Genomic DNA, 21,418 nt, shown 5'->3' with positions numbered 1-21,418 from the left:
TCTAGCGGTTTTTTCGTCTTGCGAAGCAAACCCATTGACGGATTAGAGGATTAGCGCTATTAGCGGCTTTTAGCGGCTTATCAGCTTATCGGATCAGCTGATAAGCAGCTTAGCGGCTTAGAAAAAGGGGGGGAAAGGGAAAAAACCCCACAGGAATTCGCAAGACATTTTCGTCTTGCGAAGCAAGCCCATAGGAGATTCGTTTTGCGAAGCACCTCCAAAACGGAAAACTCTTTCGTCTAGCGAGTTTTCCGTCTTGCGAGGCATTCGTCTTGCGGGGCACCACTGTACGTTGTAAAAGGGACGTCATCTTGTGAGATTATAAGAGGGGATGGAGGGTGGGCAGACCTGAAACTGCCACAATCACAGGAGCAGCTGCAATGCAGTGGCCACAATCCAGAGATGGCACATGCAAGGCCAGTGTGGCGTTGTGATTAGAGTGTTGGACTGGGACCCAAATCCTCACTCAACCATGGCGCTCTCGTGAGTTGGCCAGTCACTATCTCACAGCACAAACATGGGCATCTGCAGGACTTTCCCCCAGGTTTTTTTGGGGGGGGCAGCAAAGGAAGACACTGAAAGCAAGGAGCAGGCTAGTTTCCGACTAGTGGGAACAATGGTGTCTGCATATTTTGTCTCATATCTCAGGTATCTCTAATGCTAGGAGGTTTAAAAATGAAAAATGGGATTGTGGTTCATGGGGTGCAGACACCACGCTCACAAGTTTGTTTGGATGCTATAAACGGGTTGGGTGGGAACAGGAGAAACTTCTTGAACTTCCTGGGGAAAAGACGAGATTTAAAAAATGTAGTAATTTGTATAATAAAAGATAAATTGCTCGTGCAATTAAAATGTTGGCTTTAAAAGTAATGTTGCGGTCTCTCCCCTCCCCCCCTTCAGTAGTGAGACTGCTTGTATTGAAAACAGCAAGCAGAGTGAGAAGGCTTATGTATGTTTTTTGCTGCAACGCCATCGTGTCTCTGAGTACAGGCTTATAGCAGGCGCAGTGCTGCATCAAATGGAACTGAGTTATCCTGCAGTGCAGCTGCGGCCAAAATGACCTGGTTCTGTTTTGTGTTGTTGCCTCTTTTGGTGGCGTGCATTAAAGCAGCAGCTCCTGTAGGTGCAACTGATGCACATTTGGGGAGGGGGGCAGGAAATAAAGACATTTGCTGGCATACAAAGGTGAGAACTGATGAGGAAGAAGATTAGATGAAGGAGGAAGGGAGAATGGACCAGCAAGGAAACCAAAACCAAACAGTTGGGTATATTTAGCTTGGAGTAGAGGAGGTTAAGGGAAAATGTAATAAAAGTGTTGGGAGGAGCCCAGTAGGTGAAGTTCTGTGGTTGAGGAGTCGCATTGCCAATTTTGCAAGAGACACCCAGATTTCAGCACCCTGACCATCTCAGCATACATCTTAATAGAAATTGGAAAAAAAAACCCCTATGAGTTCTAGCTCATAAGAGCCAGGTCTCTGTGTGTTCCAGAACCTCAGCACTCATTTTAAAAGAAGAGGAAGGAAACAAAAAGCCAAATTCTACCCCTTCCAGCTATGGGCAGTGCCTGGGACTTCCTCCCAAGGAAGTGGGCCTAGGGATGGCAGGCTTGCTCTGTTTAGTATTATTATTATTTGTTCTTATTCTTATTCTTGGTGTTGGTTTTTTGTTTTTACATTGTAAGTCGCTGTGAGGCACTTTGGTGAGAAGAGCAACAAAGGAAAAGGGAGTGGGGTCTTCGGATACGGAACAGACATTTTCTGCTGCTCTCGTGGGCGCAGCTGGAAATTGCAGGGAAGCAGATTTCAGCCCTAAGCATTAGAAGGAGATTCTTAATACTTTAAGTACTGTTTGAAAGTGGAACTGTTTGCTTTCGGAGGTGGCGGGGTCTTCTTCACTGAGGCGTTGAAACAGGCTGGGCGACCACCTGTCAGCAATGCTGGAGTACAGGTAACTTGCAATTTACGCACATTTAACTTATGCACATCCAATGTGCTTGGGAAAAATTAAAAAATAATAATAATAACAAGGGAAGCAGAAGCGGGATGGTGTCTGGGGGGAAAGCTTTGGCAATCCCATTTGCCATTGCACCCAATCTGTTTTCACTTTATACAATTTCGGCTTTATGAGCTGTTCCTGCTTAAGGCGAGAGTCTCCTGCAGTTGTTTCACAGGATTGGACCCTTCAAACTCTTATGGTTTCCACAAAAAGCCATTTCTTCATATATTTCGAGAACTGTATCCAATTCCCACCTTATTTCCCCAAAAAGGAACTGAGGGAGACTAGGAAAACAGGAGCCACCCCACAGTATTTAAAAGCTAAGCATCGCAGCCCCTTCTCCCAGTTTCTGGGAACAGCAGTGAAAACAGAAACAGCATTTAAACAAACCAGAAAGTCAGGAAATCAAGGTATACGACGCAAGCTCTTTTTTTATTTTTAAGATCCAAGTATCTAAATTATTAAAAAAGCGGGGAGCTGATGGATCTCAGTTGGGGGGCTGTTCCACAGGGTGGGTGGGGGGCCTCTACAGAAAAAGTCCTACCTATGGATGCCCACCGTGCTTCACAAATTTATGGAGGGAAAGATTATCTGTGACCACTAGCCACAATGACTATGTTCTGCCTCCACTGATTGAGTACCGTATTTTTTTGCTCCATAACACTCACTTTTTTCCTCCTAGAAAGTAAGGGGAAATGTCTGTGCGTGTTATGGAGCAAATGCCTGCGGGTGGCAGGGGGATCTGCTGCAGTCGTGAGCAGAGGATCCATGGTTCCCCTTCCTTCCCTCCTCCGTGGCTCGCTTTGAAACAGGAAAGCGGGAGAAGAGTCGCTGAGTGGGGAGGAGAGAGGGACTGAGAGCCTGGTTACAAAGCACAGATCCACATGGATCCTCAGGATTTTTGCACTGGGTCACCCCAAATTCACCATCAGATCACATAGCATGTCCATGGCTACAGCTTGCACCAAAAAAATCATGCACCCACTGTTGCCTGGGGCCGCAGTGGTGCAAAAACATGGTTACAAAGCATGGATCCACATGGATGCTCAGGATTTTTGCACTGGGCTACCCCAAACTCACCGTCAGATCACATGTCTGTGGCCACAGCATGAACCACAAAAATCATACATCCACTGTTTCATTTAGAATATTTTTTTTCTTGTTTTCCTCCTCTAAAAACTATGTGCGTGTTATGGTCGGGTGCGTGTTATAGAGCGAAAAATACAGGTAGATTGAGATTGAAGTATGCCTCTGAGTGCCAGTTGTGGGGATCACAAGCGGGGAAAGTGATGTTGTACTCAGGTTGTGCTTGTGGGCTTCCCCTGATGGCTACTGTGAGACAAGGATGCTGGCCGAAATGAGCTTTTGGATTGGTCCAACAAGTGGTTCATACATTCTTATATGGAAGAAGATGGTCCTTAAGGTTCTCAGGCACAAAGCTTTTCATCAATCCCACCTATCATACATACCAGCTGGGTATGTAATACCAGTATTATATCGGAAACGAACTCTTCTAGGCATTCTGTCTCAGATCCATAGGATAAATTTGCAAAGAGGAGAAGGCTTTGCCAAGGGAAGATGTGGGGGCTTTGAATCATGCACCACAATTCAAGAAGGATATTGACAAGCTGGAACATGTGCAGAGGAGGGCAACCAAGACTTAAGAGGAACGGTTGAGGGAGGTGTGTATGCTTAGCCTGGAAAATATTGACAAGCAACCAAGATGATCAAGGGTCTGGAAACTAAGCCTTATGAGGATTGCTTGGGCATGTTTAGCCTGGAAAAGAGGAGACTTAGAGGAGATATGATAACCATCTTCAAACATCTCAAGGGCTGTCAGATGGAAGATGGAGCAAGCTTGTTTTCTCCTGCTCTGGAGGGCAGGACTCAAAACCAATGCCTTCAGGTTACCAGAAAGGAGATTCTGACTAAACATCAGGAAGAACATTCTGATGGTAAGAGCTGCTCCACAGTGGAATGGTCTCTCTCAGGAAGTGGCAGACTCTCCTTCCTTGGAGGTCCTTAAGCAGAGGTTGGATGGCCATCTGTCATGGATGCTTTGGTTAAGATTCCTACATTGCAGGGGTTTGGACTAGATGACTCTTGGGATCCCTTCCAACTCTACAATTCTATGATTCTGTTATTTAAAATGTGGTAGAATGTGTTCTAGGGAGAAATACAGCCTTGAGATATAAAACTCAGGTGGCACTTTTCAAACAAACATAGGTATATTTCTAGCTAAAGGTAAAGGGACCCCTGACCATTAGGTCCAGTCGCGGATGACTCTAGGGTTGCGGTGCTCATCTCGCTTTACTGGCTGAGGGAACCAGTGTTTGTCTGCAGACAGGTTCCGGGTCATGTGGCCAGCATGACTAAGCCGCTTCTGGCAAACCAGAGCAGCGCACGGAAACGCCATTTACCTTCCTGCCGGAGTGGTACCTATTTATCTACTTGCACTTTGACGTGCTTTCGAACTGCTAGGTTGGCAGGAGCAGGGACCGAGCAACGGGAGCTCACCCCGTCGCGGGGATTCGAACCACCAACCTTCTGATCGGCAAGCCCTAGGCTCTGTGGTTTAACCCACAGCGTCACCCGTTCTGGCTACCTATTGCAGATCCTTTCCTCTGTGAAAGGGATACTCTCACATTTGTCTAGTCTCTCATCACAGGTGTGGGTTGGGCAGCTATGTGCTGGAGTGTGATACTGTAGGTGTCTTCACACATTGCCACTCAGCAAGTGTACAATCTTGTGTACGCTAAGAGTTGAGCTGTAGATTCGTACAGTTGTTCACACCTAACATTTGACAGCTGTACAGTCTGAATGCACATTAGCTGATCTGTACAAATCAGCAAGTATACACTTATTCACACAAACACTTGGGTGTGTGTAGAGACGGCTTGTACCTGTGTTCAGTGCAACATGTGAAAGAAAGACTTTTGTGCTGTGGTCTTGACTTCAGGCACTTCTAGTGTTTGTTTTGCCCTGCCAGGGCATGTGCTAAATTTCAGCTTCTGCTATGGAAGTAACATTGCAATATTGATTTCAATAAGTCTTCCTTTATGATGGATTGCATCAAAAAAAAATGAAGCGTAGCAGCACGGTTACAAAACGATGCAGAAGTGGATTGCTTAACATTCAAATTTAAAACCTGTTTTTTTCTTGTGAATGTGATAGTTATTAAAGAGGGCTTCCCACTTCCCTTCCCCCCTCTGATCCTGTTTACAACTAGAAGAGGAACAATGGCTATGTTTGCATTTCGTGTTTGCCCAGTGGTACCATCCAGCCCTGGTCCTTCCCACACTGCCAAAACTGAACACCATCCTTGTTTTTGTGTTTTTGATGCTGGAGCTGTGTGCCCTTCCTTGAGTGGCTAGTTTGCAGCTCATCATAGCCTATGTGCATTCTGGATGCACATTCGTGTGTTCTTACCAATCCTGGTGTGCAAGCTTCTACCACTCACGAAGGCAAGGAAACAGGGAGGCAAATAAAATATAAGCACGAGGCCTTCCTTATTATGAATCCCTTCACTCTCCCATTCCGTTCGTTCCCCTCTTCTCCCACCCCCATTCTCCTGTGCTTCACCCCGGCAACTGGAAGCGCAGCTCTCAGTCCTCCCTTTCGTCTCAAACCTCATGGATGCTTCCAGTCTTTGTTCAGTACTGCCTGACCCTTTCTCTGCTGTCTGCAACTGGTTCATCTAAATCTCCTGTGCCCAAGGCTCTTATGTGTTGTGTGATGTGGTTTAAGCAGAAGGAGAGTGAGAACTTAGGGTTGGGGTGGGGCGGCTGCCCCATCTTGTCATGTGCATGGGGCTGTTCTTCTCCCCCCCCCCTTTTTTTTGCCAGCCTTCCCTGTTTTCATCCAGCAGATTGTGGAGGTAGGGGCAGAGAATATTGTAGGGAATTTCTACACCGATTTAAAAGATGATGCAAGTCAGTGCAATATAAAATTAGGGGTTGATGTGTTGTGGCTGGGCACAGTGATAGCGGGGGTAATCCTTTATGCTGCCTTTGTGTGTGGTGTGTGTGTGTGCGTATTTGTTACACGCACACACAAATACGAGCCCTATGTTGGCCAAAGGTTCCTGCATTGCAGAGGGTTAGACTTGATGACCCTCCTGGTCCTTTCCAACTCTACTATGCTATGATTCTATGATATATCTTTATCTACCACCGCTGACTCGATGAAAGCACTCTGTTTTGCAAGGTTGGCTAAACTGATCAACTTTTGTAAGTACAATGGCAGGCACTGCTGATTTGGCTGTATAGCACACTAATATAAGCATTGGTTGAAGGTGCTTTCTGGAGTGAGCATGAGCAAAAAGCAGCAGTTTCCCCCCTATTATTGGTAGCCTATTTATTTTCTAGTACAGAGATTTTCCTGCTTTAAATAGTCAGTCTTGCTTTCTTAAAGAGCCAAAAAGTTCTAGCCGCTAAGTCTTTCCACATCCCTCCAAACAGATTATCGTTGGGTCTCTGGGCATGCATGATCTGAAGGGATACAGAGCTGTAGGAAAAATGGATGAGTTTCATTTGCTTTGTATTTTTAAGGGAACTAACCAGATACACTACACCTGGAGTTTTAGACGGGCAGGGACGCAGTTCCCCTTTGCATTTTGCATTCCTCCAAATTTTCCAATACAGCGCTCTGACCAAACAGTAGTTAATGATGCACTTTGGGGGGGGGGGGATAATCTGCATTTGGAAATGTGTGCGTTGAGTTGAAAATGTCTCTTGAGGCAAAAAACAAAAGCCCCACCACACATGTAAATATTACATTTTGTAGAGATATTTAAATAATAATTGTAATTCACAGACTGATACAGAAAGGGTGCAGAACAGACTTGTGCATGAAGACCTGCGATATTGACACAGCTGAGCAGGGCAGGATCTGACCAAGGTTTTGCCTTTAAGACTTCCTGTGCTGCCTTGAGTTCCATAGCCGAACAGTGCAATATAAAGCAAATAATGTTGGTTTAATTTAAAGAAGACCCCCAATGCTTTACCCATGGAGGGTTTTGGGTTCCCAGTTTGATATTTTGGAGTGTACTTATAAACTTTGCTCTGGCAATTTACCAGCATGTCTAACCTGTGGTCTCCTGCCAACCTAGCAGTTCGAAAGCACGTCAAAGTGCAAGTAGAGAAATAGGTACCGCTTCAGCAGGAAGGTAAACGGTGTTTCCATGCGCTGTTCTGGTTTGCCAGAAGCGGCTTAGTCATGCTGGCCACATGACCCAGAAGCTGTACGCTGGCTCCCTCGGCCAATAAAGCAAGATGAGTGCCGCAACCCCAGAGTCAGCCACGACTGGACCTAATGGTCAGGGGTCCCTTTACCTTTTACTATCCTGTGGTACATAGGATCCGGCCCAATCGCCTTCTAAATCCGGCCCGCGGATGGTCTGGGAATCAGCATGCTTTTACATGAGTAGAATGTGTGCTTTTATTTAAAATGCATCTCTGGGTTGTTTGTGGGGCATAGGAATTCGTTCATCCCCCCCCCCCAATATAGTCCGCCCCCCCAAGGTCTGAGGGACAGTGGACCGGCCCCCTGCTGAAAAAGTTTGCTGAGCCCTGAACTAACGCATAGATATCTGCTTGTGCAGTGAAACTTCTCCCTTTCCTATTCTTGCATAGCCCTAAATCTGCTCTAGCCGTTCCCCCAACCCCCCAGAGCAGATTTGGGGAGGCTGCAGTGGGGAGAGGAGAGGGAGAAGTTCCATTGCATGTACGGAAGACCTTGCATGTGCAGTTCTGTTCAATAGGATATGACCCATAGATTGCTAGTATGTGAGGACGGCAAAGTTAGGCTCCTGTGCACCCATTCAAAACCCTTTAAAAGTGATGCTGCGATATAAATAGGTCTAGAATATTCATTGCATTAAGATGCTCATGATTCTACAGATCTAGAAAGATAGAGAGGCTGTCCTGTACACCTGTTTGTTCACCTAGCTCAGAATTACCTACTCTTGACTGGCAGCAGCTGTCCCCAAACACTCAGGGAGAATGTGGTTCCGTATCCCCTGCTACCTGATCTACTTTAGTTAGAGATGTCAGGACTTGAACCTGGGACCTTTTACATGCAGCACTCGTTACTCCGCCACTGAGTTGTGGTCCCGTCATAATTTCCGATCTCGATTTGAATTTCGCACCTCTGAATTGTGTGGCTGTTGGTTTCATTGGATATTTTGATGAAGCTTTTACACGTCCAACTTGCGCTCCAAAGGGATTGGTAGAAAAAAGCGCCGCCATCCATTGTCCTGGCAGGGACAGATGGGAATCGTAGTTCAAAGCATTTGGAAGGCATCAAGTTTGGGAAGGCTGGTTATTTCTCTGGAGAGCAGAAGCAGATGGGGAAGCCTAGGGCGGTGGTTCCCAAACTTTTCCCCCACAGACCACTTGAAAATTGCTCATTGTCTTAGTGGACTGCTTGATTTTTGCTAGCAATTGTCATACACTGTGCTAGGTGCTGTATGATTTTTAGCTGTATTTTTATTGCTTCCCCCCACCTCTTACTTTGTACATTTTTGTTATTACAATTTGCATTTTGTTATTCCAATTTGCAGCAATGGAACCCCCATGCAAAATGGTTGCCGCCTGTACTGTACACTAAGGTACAAATTAAAATGCAGTTTACAATCAAAGTGGATGTTTAATGTGGACATGCCGTAGGGCACCTGAATGAAGACTGGTGGTCTATGGGCTTTAGGAACCTCTGAATTAGGGTTCTGTGAAAGTCATGGACTGCTTAGGATCTCCTTGAGAGAGACACAAGTTTGCAATCTGTTCTCCTGCAGTTCTAAACACCCTTACTTGGAAGCAAGCCCAATTGAATACAGTGGAACTTACCTCTGTGTAGAATTTGTGGGACTCAAAACAAGCGGCTTTATTATGGTATTAAGCTGTTGTGCCTTATGCCCTAATAACTTTGTGCTGTTTTTTTTTTAAAAAAAAGTTGCCACAAGACCGTGTTGCTTTTGCTGCAGCAAACTAACAGGAAAATGTTTTGTATTGCACTTTCGGAAATGCCCCTTGCAAGAACCACCCCTCTATCTTCATTCTTTCCTACCCTGCCCAAATTTGCTATTTTCCCATCCCAACCTTCTGTTTCGTTTCCTTCCAAGACACCCTTTTCCCAGCAGAAGCTGGCTTGGCCAAACATGGTTGTCATTGGGATGTGTGTGTGTGTGTGTGAGTGTGAGTGAGAGAGAGAGAGAGAGAGAGAGAGGTGTGGAATTAAAAACAACACTTGAGATGCAGTGAACCATTATGTTGCTTCCCTGAAGACCCCAAACACTGCGAGCTTAAAATGCAGCTGTGTTCTTCTCAATTCGGATCAAAGCCGGTTTGGGGAAGGATGCATCAAAAAGCAATATTTTATAGGACAGAAAAGATCCAGAATGGATCTGGATTGTGACTAACACTTCCCAAACTGGTGGGAGTGAACTGAAACAGGAGTGTTGGCACATCTTGAGTTTTCTGTCTCTCGTATTCTTACCAGCAAGATGGACTTACTAAGAAAAATAAAAAGCAACCAGAACTAAACGTTTTGGTGCTCCGTTCACTCGCTTCCCCCAAAGACACGGGGAAGAGAAACGCTTGCAGTGGCTGTTTCTTTTTAAAAAAATATTCAGAAGCAAAACTAATGTTGTGATACCCGAGTGAGCCTAGGGAAGCCAGCTGGTTCCGTGCGTTGATCAGGGAGAAGGAGGGTCAGCGCTGATGAGGAGCAAAGCAGCCTTTCGGCAGGTGGGAGAATCGGTGGCAGGCGGCTCCAACAGAGGGAGGGGAGGTCTGTGGGAAGTGGGGGGGACGGAGGAGCACCATCTGTAGGGGAGTGTCCGGGGCAGGGTCCACGTTCTCAGGGGAGAGATTTCTTGGAAGAGGATAGAACAGCTGGAGTGGGCAAGGCATAAGGGAGGAGAGAAGCGCTTTGGAAGTTCTGTCTGCTAAGTACAGGGCATCGTTTTCGAATTCATGTGTGGATACCTTTAATGGATAGCTATTCCACACAATAAACGGCAGACACGTTGCTCCCCCTCTTTTTAATTTTTTTGTAGCATCTTTTTTGCTATTGGTTTTTAAAGGAAGATAGTAAAGAATAGACCTCACCTGGGCCGTGTCGTGGGATTGATTCCTCCCTCCCTGGATTTATATGTCTTCTGTGGGTTTTGTTGCAGAAAGAGAAAAGGCAAGCGAACAGTGACATGGCCGAAGTTTATAAAATAAACATAGGGCATGCAGAAAGGGAATAGAGGAAAGTTCTTCTCTCGCAGTACTAGAAACTCAGAGATATAAGCTTATCGCCAAATGGCGCCGTAAGCCTAGATTACGGTCACCACAATGGACTGCCTAGGTGCTTTTTATTATTGGTGGAATTATTATTATTATTATTTTCATTTTTGTACCTCTTTCTTTTAAAGAAAAAACACAAAGCAGTTTACAAGGCATTAAAAAAGCAATCCAGAATTAAACAAATTCAAGCTTCACAGAAAATATTTCAGATCCTTCTTGAAGTGGCATTCTACTTTCCCCCTATTTATTTATTTATTTATTTACCTACTTAATGTATAGAGCTGCCCCATAGCAGAAGTGATCTAGGAAGCCAGTGTGGTGTAGTGGTTAGAGTGTTGGACTAGGACCTGGGAGATCAGGGTTCAGATCCCGACTCATGTCATGAAACTCACTGGGGGACCTTGGGACAGTCACAGCCCATTAATCACCGTTGTAGGGATTCACTGAGGAGGGAGGTAAACCATGTACAGTGGTACCTCGGGTTACAGACACTTCAGGTTACAGATGCTTCAGGTTACAGATTCCACTAACCCAGAAATAGTACCTCGGATTAAGAACTTTACCTCAGGATGAGAACAGAAATCGCCTGACGGTGGTGCGGCAGTAGCGGGAGGCCCCATTAGCTAAAGTGGTACCTCAGGTTAAGAACAGTTTCAGGTTAAGAACGGACCTCCGGAACGAATTAAGTTCTTAACCAGAGGTACCACTGTACAGTACTCCTTGAAGAAAAGGGTGGGATATAAATGCAATAAACAAGCTCTAATGCTTTCCTGCAATGACAAACCTAGAGAGCATCTTCAAAAGCAGAGACATCACCTTGCCAACAAAGGTCCGTATAGTTAAAGCTATGGTTTTCCCAGTAGTGATGTATGGAAGTGAGAGCTGGACCATAAAGAAGGCTGATCGCCGAAGAATTGATGCTTTTGAATTATGGTGCTGGAGGAGACTCTTGAGGAGAGTCCCATGGACTGCAAGAAGATCAAACCTATCCAATCTGAAGGAAATCAGCCCTGAGTGCTCACTGGAAGGACAGATCCTGAAGCTGGGGCTCCAATACTTTGGCCACCTCAAGAGAAGAGAAGACTTACTGGAAAAGACCCTGATGTTGGGAAAGGTGGAGGGCACAAGGAGAAGGGGACGACAGAGGACGAGATGGTTGGACAGTGTTCTCGAAGGTACTAACATGAGTTTGACCAAACTGCGGGAGGCAGTGGAAGACAGAAGTGCCTGGCGTGCTCTGGTCCATAGGGTCACGAAGAGTTGGACAAGACTAAACGACTAAACAACGACAATGCTTACCTGCTTAAGAAGCAGGAGCGGCCAGCCAGATGGAAATGTTAGTCAACTACCTGGCACCCAGAGATCTCCATGTGGTCGCCATTGGACCCATGCCAGTCGCAAAACACACCTGGCTAATTTCTAACACTGTTCTTTTAACGCCAGGACTTGTGGGTGTCCAGCAATGCTGGACGTTCAGGAGATAATAGAAAGCACTTCTTCACACGGTGCATGGTTAATTTGTGGAACTCACTTCCCCAGGAGGCAACAATGGCCACCGGTTTAGATGGCTTTAAATGGGCAAATTCATGGAGGACAAAGCTTATCAACAGTTACTGGACCAGGACGGCCATGTTCAGCCTCCAGTGTCAGAGGCAGTACCAGTAAATGGCTCTGAATGCCAGGTGCTGGAAGCCACAGGAGAAGAGAGTTTGCTCGTTCTTGGGTCCCACTTGTGATCTAGTTGGTCACTGTGAAAACAGGATGCTGGGCTAGTTATTCCTGCACTGCAGGGGGTTGGACTAGATGACCCTTGGGATCCCTTCCAAGTCTACAATTCTATGTCTAGATGGCCCACTGGCCTGAGCCAGCAAGGCTCTTATGTCCTTTCTCCATGTGTGTTCCCCTTTCCTGTTTCCAGTGCGAAAGGGAACGGACTCGTGGGAAAACGATGCTCTGTAAGAAGAGTTGCTCTTCTTCCTTTACAGGTTGCTCTTCAGAAAGCACCTAAATATCTTCTTTATCCCAAGGTGTTCCCTCTGAAAGGACCCACCTCGCCCAGAGTTGGCAAGAGAGGAATCGAAAAGGTTTTGGGTGTGGAAGTAAACTTTGGGGGGACTTTCCAATGGCTCGGAAGAGTCCTTGGCAACTTAACTCCCGAGAAAGCAAAGTTTGCTGTCAGTTGGTTTCATCCATGTGTGAAGTGTTTGCCCATGGATGAATACATGGTTGCTGCTCATTTGTTCCTGTGCGATTAGTGTCAGAAAATACGGAATGAGAGGCAAAATGATTGTTCAGCTGGCATTGCGCGTGGATGATATATTTTGGCTGAAATAATATTTATTTATTTATTTATTTATTTATTTATTTATTTATTGCCTTAAGCAAAAATAACAACAGCTAATAATGGACATTCTGAAAGCATTCTAAAAATGACACCTTATCTCAGACTTTACTTCTTTAAAATGTCCTAAGTTTTGTACAAGGAGAACAGAAACTGAACCCCAATTCCTGTCCTAATAATCACTTTTTAATAAGTTAAATAAAGATAATCTGCACACACACACATTTGCAAGGTTTGCTATTTTGTGTGCTTTCTTCATTCTGTTCCTAATATTTTGAATATTTGTAGAATTCTTGGGGGGGGGGTTGTTTTGCTTTGCTTCTTCTTGGCTTCTTTGGTCTGGATCAGGCCAGGGGCCGTCTAAGTCCACCATCCCATTCTCACAGCGGCCAATCAGATGCCATAATGGGAAACCTGCATCTGAGCCAGCCAGACCATGAGGCAGTCTGAGGCAGCTGCTTCAGGCGGCAGAACACCAAGAGGCAGCATCCTGCCAGCGCCAGAGAAGCGGCAGCTTCTGTCAAGGTCTTGCAAGATCTCCTGTGCTCCACCATCAGATAATTTAAGGCAGGCATAGGCAAACTCAGCCCTCCAGATGTTTTGGGACTACAATTCCCATCACCCCTGACCACTGGTCCTGTTAGCTAGGGATTACGGGAGTTGTAGTCCCAAAACATCTGGAGGGCCGAGTTTGCCTATGCCTGATTTAAGGCAGCGTTTCTCAAACTTAGGTCCATAGCTGTTGTAGCCCCTGACCACTGGTCCTGCTAGCTAGGGATGATGGGAGTTGTAGTTCAGGCTTCCTCAAACTCGGCCCTCCAGATGTTTTGGCCATCATCCCTAGCTAGCAGGACCAGTGGTCAGGGATGATGGGAATTGTAGTCTCAAAACATCTGGAGGGCCGAGTTTGAGGAAGCCTGAACTACAACTCCCATCATCCCTATTGTAGTTCAACCACAGCTGCCACCCAGGTTTGAGGAGCATTGCTTTACGGAGCAACAGTGATGCTCTGAAATGTGGCGGGGAGGAGGCAAACTGCACATTACCTTAAGAAAAATCATGTTGAACTTTGGTCACTATCTTCTTCAAGGAAAAAAAGTATAATCCAGACCTGGAGCATGGTTCATGGGGAGAGTGGATTTACCTCTTTCCTCCCTTCAGCAGCTTTCTGCTCAACATCTGCTTCCTCAACTGTTCTTTCTGCTTCTGCTGTTTACAGTAAATAACACCTTTGGGGAGCACATAGCCAGGGGCTGATTCTGGGACATGGAAGGACCTTCCTTCTACAAAAAGGAGTGTGTGACCCTTATTAAAAGCATGTTCTTTTAAAAAGGATGCTTAGTATAGTGTGTTAGCCCAGGCCCTGGAAGGTCAGGTTGGTGTATTGTTTAAAGCCGACTGTTAGTTTGAGAAAACAGCAGGCTAATTAGTGAAATAAACCATTGTTTTAAAACACTTGCACTGCAAAATGTAAATGGAAAAAAAAAATCTCCACTTGTCACTATGAAAAATGACAATAGCAGAAAAATAATATGTAGGACATCTGCTGTGGTTTTTTCCCCCTTTTCTTTTTTTTCTTCTGAAGGCAGGGTTTTAAAATGCACTCCAGGCAAATGATGGTAGAATTCGAAAGTTAAATTGCAAGCTGGTCAAGAAGAAAAACGGAGCTGTTTTAACATTTTTTTTAATGAGATCTTTTTTGGTAGTTAGCACCATGCGTAAAAGGTCTAAAACCTTACCTGATATATGGAAACAGTTTTTTTTAAAAAAAGGATCTCTTGTTGGTTTCAATGTGAACATTCTGTGCAAAATCACAAAATGCCAAAGCCAGGTACCTGAGCATTGGAAAAAAACGCTAAAGTGATTCTGTCTTTGGCATTTCTGGATTTTAGTTTGCTGCATTCATACGAGGCGCCGCTTCGAGGGGAGTTCACATCTATTGTACTGGCCATATCTATTGTGCATAAGCCAGTTACATCCTTGCTGGAAGTCCTGGTCGCCTGTTTGTGAAGGGAATAAGGGGGAGAAAATCCATTGTTCCTCCTCCCACTTCCAAACCCCAAACACAGTTCAGCACTACTGCTGTTATTGATTATCTAGCCAGGCACTCAGAGCCCCACTAGTTGGGTCAACGTAGAAAAGATATGTGCAGCACCGCTTTGCATAAATAATTTCCTATCAAGTGAGGAATACAGGCAGAAAAAAAAAGCTCTGCAGGTGTTGCTCACCTTCAGTCCAGAGATCATTCCTATATTCTTGTGGTTGGGGGTACACTAGTGGGAGTTGCAACGAAAGGTTGGCAATGTGGAATGTTCACTGTTCAGGATTCCAGCTAGCAAGCTCTGCCTTTTCCCAGGATACTTCGTTCTATTACCCCTTCTTCCCCAAGCGTTTCATTTCCCCGAAAGTCACGAGCTTTCTGCAACCATTGAGCATGCTCAGTTCTCACTGAGCTGTTTTTTTTAAAAAAATAATCTTTATTGGTTTAAATCAACACTTACACACACAACAAAAGCTTGGGAAAAGAAAAACAAGACAAAAGCACAATACATCCCTTACAAACAAAAAACCAATAGAACAATATGTCACAAATTCACAAAAATGTTCTGTCAACTTCCAGCTTCCTTGATATGAGTTTTTTGTTTTCTTAATTACTTGCCTCTATTTTTCAATAAACTTTATTCTTATTAAATCTTCTTTGACTTCATTATACCTTAATCAGTTCCGAGAGTTATTCGAAGCATTCTAAAGTTTTTATACTACGACATTGTTCTTTTAAATTTTGTCTATAGATTTCCCATTCCCTCTTGAACTTTTGGGTTGAATAATCTCTGATCTTTCCAACATATATGCTAGTTCCATGTATTCAAGCATTTTTACTTGCCATTCCTCTTTTGGTTGAGTTTTATCTCCTTTCCATCCCCTGGCAGTCAGCATCCTCGCTGCCATTGTTGCATACAAAAAGATCCTTCGCTTCTCCCTTGGGATGTCTGGTGCCATTATGCCTAATAGGAAGCCTTCAGGATTTTTATTCAACACTATTTTGAACAGTTTTTTAAAAAATTATTGTATATAAGTTCCCAAAGGCTCTTTATTTATTTTTTTTGCAACCCCACCACATGTGGTCTTTTTGGACTCTCCACCCTATCAGTTTCTGCACTTTGAGGTTTTCCCCAGACCTGATACTACCGTGACCGACTCTGGGGTTGCGGCGCTCATCTCGCTTTATTGGCCGAGGGAGCCGGTGTACAGCTTCCGAGTCATGTGGCCAGCATGACTAAGCCACTTCTGGCGAACCAGAGCAGCGCACGGAAATGCCGTTTACCTTCCCGCCAGAGTGATACCTATTTATCTACTTGCACTTTGACGTGCTTTCGAACTGCTAGGTGGGCAGGGGCTGGGACCGAGCAACAGGAGCTCACCCCGTCGCAGGGATTCAAACCACCGACCTTCTGATTGGCAAGTCCTAGGCTCTGTAGGGACGCGGGTGGCGCTGTGAGTAAAAGCCTCAGCGCCTAGGGCTTGCTGATCGAAAGGTCGGCGGTTCGAATCCCCGCGGCGGGGTGCGCTCCCGTTGCTCGGTCCCAGTGCCTGCCAACCTAGCAGTTCGAAAGCACCCCCGGGTGCAAGTAGATAAATAGGGACCGCTTACTGGTGGGAAGGTAAACGGCGTTTCCGTGTGTTGCGCTGGCTCGCCAGATGCAGCTTTGTCACGCTGGCCACGTGACCTGGAAGTGTCTCCGGACAGCGCTGGCCCCCGGCCTCTTAAGTGAGATGGGCGCACAACCCTAGAGTCTGTCAAGACTGGCCCGTACGGGCAGGGGTACCTTTACCTTTTAGGCTCTCTGGTTTAACCCACAGCGCCACCATACCTCGGGTTAAATATGCTTCAGGTTGAGCGTTTTCAGGTTACGTTCTGCAGCGACCCGGAAGTAACGGAACAAGTTACTTCTGGGTTTTGCCACTCACGCATGCGAAGATGCTCAAAATGATGTCACGCGCATGCGCAGAAATGGCGAAGCGCGACCCGCGCACATGCAGATGCGCCGTCGCGGGTTGTGTTCTACTCAGGATGCGAACAGGGCTCTGGAACGGATCCCGTTTGCACCCAGAGGTACCACTGTGGTTTGTTCACCTTTGGTCCCCACCCAGGGGCGTCTTACCCATAGAGGCTGGTGGTGCTGGGCACCTGGGTCCCAAGTTCTGGAGGGCGCCAGGGAAGAGGCGGAGGCTGGACACGGCGCCTCCCGGCATCAGCTCGCTGCCCTTGCCCGCCTCCCCCACGCTGTGCCAAAGCAGCATCATGCCCGGAGCCTCCGCCTGCCATCGCCACCGCGGCACGAAGTGTCCAGCTGAGCCGGGAGGCGCCGCGTCCATCCTCCGCCTCTTCCCCGCCAGAGGAGCCGCCCTCCAGCCGCTGCCCGCCTCCTCCAGCCCCACCAGCAGTGCCATCCTCCCGAAAAAAGCTCTGGGAAAGGGTTGGGGCGCCGGAGGGAGCTTTGCACCACGGCACTGAATATTCTTAAGACGACCCTGTCCCCACCCTGCACTCACTTATGGCTCCTAGTTTTCAGTGTGCGACAGAGGCCACACCATGGGGATGTCTTCAACTGACCAACTAAGCCAAGTGAGGGTGGCTAATGTGTCTCAAACTCTTGGTGAGTTAGGGACTCCCTCTGCGTGCAAAGACAGGCTCCAGGGGATTGAACGAACGAGACCAATAGTGGGTCCCACGGTCAAGAAGGCGGTTTCTGCACGTTCTGCAGAGGGAAGTGAGGGGCAGATGGGGCTCATCAACCTGGGAAGGTTGCCCGCCTAGGAGAAGGAAAACCCTGGTCCTAAAACTCTGCTCCCTGGCAGGATCTATTTGGGAGAAGAAAAGGCTAAAACCTACACAAATCCAGAGTGAAGTTCCTAAGACGGTTGGATGGTGTCTTGTACATCTCCATCTGGCAGCTACTGCAGCAAAGCTGGTGCCAGACGTATTGATCTGCTTTCCTTTGGACACATCAGCAAGGTCGAGAGGGGGGTCTTGTTGGCTGGGCAGCCCAGGACCCTCCATACACACATACTGCCTGGGCTTGCACCCCAGGGAGGTCACTTGGGTGCTGCTAATGCAGCTGTTTGACTTTAGGGAAGCCTTTAATGTTTAATAGGTTATTGTATTTTAGTGTTTCGTTGGAAGCCGCCCAGAGTGGCTGGGGAAACCCAGCCAGATGGGCGAGGTATAAATAAATTATTATTATTATTATTATTATTATTATTATTATTATTATTATTATTATTATTTAACACACACCCCAGAGGCGCACTCCATTGTCTCTCGAGACAGACAGATTCCAGCAACAATTGGTGTATGAGTAGAATTTCTCTTGGAATCTGGTTTCTAGTCCAGTTGTCTGGATTCCAAGGTGGTTAAATACTTTCATTTTTAAATGCACAAAGTAAACGTCGTTTCTTTCTATTTTTGTTGAAATTGCGTTAAAAAAACACCTTTAAACATAGCAGCTGTTTTATTTCTTTTCTCTTTGTCCGGCGCCTCACTGCTTACAGGTTTTTTTTGGTAGTTGTAGCAATAGTACTTTTTTAAAAAAAAAATAAGCTGCTTTAAATAGAGATCTGAGTTTTGGGAAATAAGCATGGCCTGTGATCAAGAACACTTAGAGTAAAGATTACTTTTCAGTGTTAGGAAAGGACCATGGGGAGAACGCCATCTTTTTCAAGTCAAGCGTCGCAATTAAGGGATCAGATAGGTGACTTATTGCATTTATTATTATGGGCTGTGATGCTGAGTGGGGGGAAATGCGCACACAGCTTTCCTCTCTGCTTGGAAAGTGAATCTCTAGAAGCTCTGAACAGTTTTAGGAAAGTTGTGATTGCTGTGATTTGTGATTCCCAAAGTCATTTTTATTCTTATTTACTTATTACTCTGAAGTAGTTAAAATATATATATATTAAGGGGAGGGGGATGTTGAAACGGGTCTGCATTCCGAAAACTTGGGGAGTTGTCAACAAATATTTGTTTTTCTCGCTGCTTTACAAGTCCTCCATCTCCCCAATCCCATAATTGTTGATATAAGAAACGAAACAGGCATCAAGTTATGCAGCTGCAGAAGAAAAGCTAACTGCAGGTGCATTTGCAACTGCAGAAGAAGTTAATGAAAGCTTATCCCATTATAAAAATGGGTTGGCCTTTTAATGTGCCGCAAGATTCTTCCTTGTTCTGTACCTGCCTTAATAATAATAATAATAATAATAATAATAATTTATTTATACCCCTCCCATCTGGCTGGGCTTCCCCAGCCACTCTGGGCGGCTTCCAACAAAATATTAAAATACAGTAATGCATCAAAAATGCTTTCTAGCAAAACGCTCTGTGACTGTGTGGAGGGAGGCCCCCTGTGGGTCACACTGTGTCATTGCACACAACTGCAGGTTTCCTGTTGGCATGAGCAGTCACTCAGTGTGCTAGGTAAGCTTGGGGGACATGTTTCGCCTTCGCTGCAATTCCCTGCTGCATTTGGGGATATAGCTTATGGTTACCAGATGTCCCCGTTTCCCAGGGACAGTCCCCGGATTTACAAATCGGTCCCCATACAAAATTCTATCATTCCTACTGAAGTTGAAAAGTGTCCCTGGATTCATTGGAAAAAATCTGGTAACCTTAATAAAACTCTTGCCCCAAAACAACAGGATAAGTGAACTAAAGGGTAATTTAACTATTAAGTTACGTGGCGTAGTCTGGGTTCACCGTCGAGTTGGTGGTGCTGGTTTGCATCCACTGTTAGTCCCTGTGTAGGGTGGACTATTTGAAATTTCTGCATGTGGCTATCTTGGTTTCATTTCACAGGTCTACTCAGGAACTTTGGTAGGTGCAAACCACACTGTTCACCTGCAGCAAGCCTTTTGGCTTCAGCGAAGTATTTTTTTCATTGGGCATTTTAAATTAGATTATCTGATTTCCACGTTTCATTTTAACCAGTTATATCTTACGAGTCTCCATTGCAACCTCATCCTTATGCACTGCTTAAAAACTGTGGTGCCAAGTGGCGTAGAAAAGGTTGGAACGAAACGAATATGATTATCCACATTTACCGGGCACTGTTTTGTTTTTCTTCACATCAACCTTTGCAGGGGAGTACATTAAAACATGGAGGCCAAGGTATTTCCTGTTGAAAAATGATGGAACGTTCATCGGCTACAAGGAGCGGCCGCAAGATGTGGACCAGAGAGAATCCCCCTTAAATAACTTTTCTGTGGCTCGTGAGTATTTTCTCAACAACCATCCTTTTACTGTTTCTTGCTTACTTACTAAAACTTATTTGAAGCGTAATTTATCTGATTTGATGGTCTGTGGGGTTTGTAGCAGACTTGGTACCATGGGCATATTTAATTTATTTAGTTATACAGTCGTACCTTGGATCCCAAATGCCTTGTGAGTCGAACGTTTTGGCTCCCAAACGCTGCAAACTCGGAAGTGAGTGTTCCAGTTTGCAAATGTTCTTTGGAACGTCTGATACAGCTTCCGATTGGCTGCAGGAGCTTCCTGCAGCCAATCAGAAGCCGCGCTGGTTTCCGAACTTTTTGGAAGTCAAATGGACTTCCGGAATGGATTCTGTTTGACTTCCAAGGTACCACTGTATTTGTCACCCCGCATAATGGGACTGTGTCATCTCTCAGTTGCTGCTTTGAGGATTGTTGTTGTTTCACAATCAAGTGGTATATAAATTTTATGAATTATTATTTTTAATTCCTTTTTAAAAAAACAACAACATGCACACCAGTGAGCAAGGGCTTCTTTCCAGCGGACAAACCAAAAAGTCAAGAGAGACATAACAAAAACTCCTTCCAGACGACCTGTTGAAAAATAAAATCTGATTAAAAAATCCACAAGGCCACTCATTGATTGTAGGGCCAGGAATCATATGACTATCAATCTCTTCGTTTCACTGCAACAAAACCTGCCTTTTATTTCAGCCTCCTACATGGAATTCCTGGTCGCCTATAGGGCTTTTCTGGTAGCTATAGGTGACCAGGTATTTCATGCATGTGTATGAACTGGCTGGTGGTGGAGAAATGGACCGCTGTGTGCTCAGCATAGAAACCAAACAGGCCACTAGAAAAGGGTGCCGTCTTGTCCCCAGGGCTGTTTAAGATCCACATGAAGTCACTGCCCTGCTCTTGATACAGGCCATCCATCAGGGCAACCCAAACCCAGAAGGAAATGTAATTAATAAAGCAGCGTGGCTGGTAGTCCTGGGATTTTGCCCATTATTTTGTGCTTCTGAAAGCAGCCTGGTGTCCCAACTGCCTTCTCTGCATCATTCCTGCATCTCCCCCAGAGCCAGTGTGGTGTAGTGGTTAAGAGCGGTAGTCACGTAATCTGGGAAACCGGGTTCGTGTCTCCGCTCCTCCACATGCAGCTGCTGGGTGACCTTGGGCCAGTCACACTTCTGTGAAGTCTCTCAGCCCCACTCACCTCACAGAGTGTTTGTTGTGGGGGAGGAAGGGAAAGGAGAATGTTAGCCGCTTTGAGACTCCTGAAGGGGAGTGAAAGGCGGGATATCAAATCCAAACTCTTCTTCTTCTTCTTCTTAGAAAACCCTCTAGTGACAAATCGGAGATTGAAGGATCCTTTCTCGCTGATCTCAGTGTCATCAAAGGGGGAGCCAGTTGGACACCTCCACTGCATGAAAAGTTTCTTTCTCTCTCTCCCTCTCCCTCTCCCTTTCATTTTAAGTGTTTGGAGGCAGAGTAAATATTTTGACATTCTAGGAAGTCGCTTGTATAA

General features: G+C 45.7%; 1 protein-coding gene across 2 annotated transcripts in view; it reads left to right on the top strand.

The window, feature by feature from the left end:
• AKT1 (AKT serine/threonine kinase 1) overlaps positions 1-21,418 on the top strand; it is a 125,876-nt gene that overhangs the window by 68,120 nt on the left and 36,338 nt on the right. For both annotated transcript variants that reach the window (XM_082218412.1, XM_082218411.1), the window contains exon 3: positions 19,762-19,890. In XM_082218412.1, the coding sequence (XP_082074538.1) occupies positions 19,762-19,890 (129 nt within the window). The remainder of the gene's footprint in view (positions 1-19,761; positions 19,891-21,418) is intronic.

This window comes from Podarcis vaucheri (assembly GCF_965113315.1).
Source record: "Podarcis vaucheri genome assembly, chromosome: 1".
Lineage (NCBI taxonomy): Eukaryota > Metazoa > Chordata > Lepidosauria > Squamata > Lacertidae > Podarcis > Podarcis vaucheri.
The sequence above is the reverse complement of the archived record's forward strand: the minus strand, read 5'-3'. Positions and strand labels throughout refer to the sequence as shown.